We start from the raw sequence: 1,312 nt of genomic DNA on the forward strand, positions 1-1,312 counted from the left end.
GTTGGGGGCAACCAGGCCTGCAGGGGAGGGCAGTTGGGGGGACCAGACCTGCAGGGGAGGGCAGTTAGGGGTGACCAGGCCGGCAGGGGAGGGCAGTTGGGGGCAACCAGGCCTGCGGGGGAGGGGAGTTGGGGGGGCAGGCCTGCAGGGGAGGGCAGTTGGGGGCAATCAGGTTGGCAGGGGAGCAGTTAGGCGTCAATCAGGCTGGCAGGGGAGTGGTTAGGAGGTGATCAGGCTTGCAGGCAGAAGTGGTTAGGGGCAATCAGGCAGGCAGGCAGGTGAGTGGGTGGGAGCCAGCAGTCCCAGATTGTGAGAGGGATGTCCGACTGCTGCATTAGGCCCAATCTCTGTGGGGCCTAAATCGGCAGTTGGACATCCCCCAAGGGGTCCCAGATTGGAGAGGGTGCAGGCTGGGCTGAGGGACAACCCCCTCTCCCTCCCCAGTGCATGAATTTCATGCACCGGACCTCTAGTTGTAAATAATGCTGCAACAGACAGAGGGGAGCATATATCTTTTTAAATTAGTGTTTTGTATTTATTTGGATATATAACCAGAAGAAGAATTACTGGGTCATAAGGTAGATCTATTTAAAAAAAAATTTTTTTTTTTGAGAAAGCTTCATTCTGTTTTCTTTCTTTCTTTCTTTCTTTTTTTTTTAAGGTCTCACACATTTATTACTGAACCAACCTACTACTGCAGAAAAAAAAATCCAAAGAGCAAAATCATGAATCCAATAATTTTCCAATTAAAATGCCCCAACTGTCCTGACAGTAGTGGTCTTTTCAATCATTTAAAGGTGCAGGCAATCTGGACACAGCATAAATATGTGAGCCATCTATCATGTGTGATTTCTCATAGCCCAGTTTGGCTCTTCTCCAATGTCTCCTCTTCGAGTTGTACCTGATTTTATTACCAGTTTTCATCGGAATCCATTGGGGAATGGGCTGATTCTGCTTTTGTTTCTTGGCCAGGAACCTCTTGATCCCGAAAGTCTTGTGGGAAGACATGGCGAAAGGAGAAGCGAACGCGCGCACCACGGTGGCAGAGAAAGAGCCATTCTGTTTCCACAGTGGCTGTACCAACCTGCTTGCCCACCAACAGGGCATGAAGGTGCCCTTTTCTGCGCGTTTTTGCCAACATTGCTGTTTGTGGATTTATTGGTGATAGCCATTCTGACAATCACATGGTAGTTTTAATTTGCATTTCTCTGCTGATTAGTGACATTGAGCATCTTTTCATATGTCTACTGGCCATCTGCATGTCCTCTTTGGAGAAGTATCTATTCAGGTCCTCTGCCCATTTTTAAATTGG

At 48.3% G+C, this 1,312-nt stretch overlaps 1 protein-coding gene across 1 annotated transcript; it reads right to left on the reverse strand.

Annotated features, from left to right (window-relative positions):
• Positions 1–783: 783 nt before the first annotated feature.
• On the reverse strand, positions 784–1,023 carry LOC106726165 (60S ribosomal protein L39-like). The gene has a single exon (XM_014540029.1). The coding sequence runs from the start codon at positions 1,006–1,008 to the stop codon at positions 784–786; it is 225 nt and encodes a 74-aa protein (XP_014395515.1). The 5' UTR covers positions 1,009–1,023.
• Between the last annotated feature and the right edge of the window lie 289 nt (positions 1,024–1,312).

This window comes from Myotis brandtii, unplaced genomic scaffold, assembly GCF_000412655.1.
Source record: "Myotis brandtii unplaced genomic scaffold, ASM41265v1 scaffold105, whole genome shotgun sequence".
Classification (NCBI taxonomy): domain Eukaryota; kingdom Metazoa; phylum Chordata; class Mammalia; order Chiroptera; family Vespertilionidae; genus Myotis; species Myotis brandtii.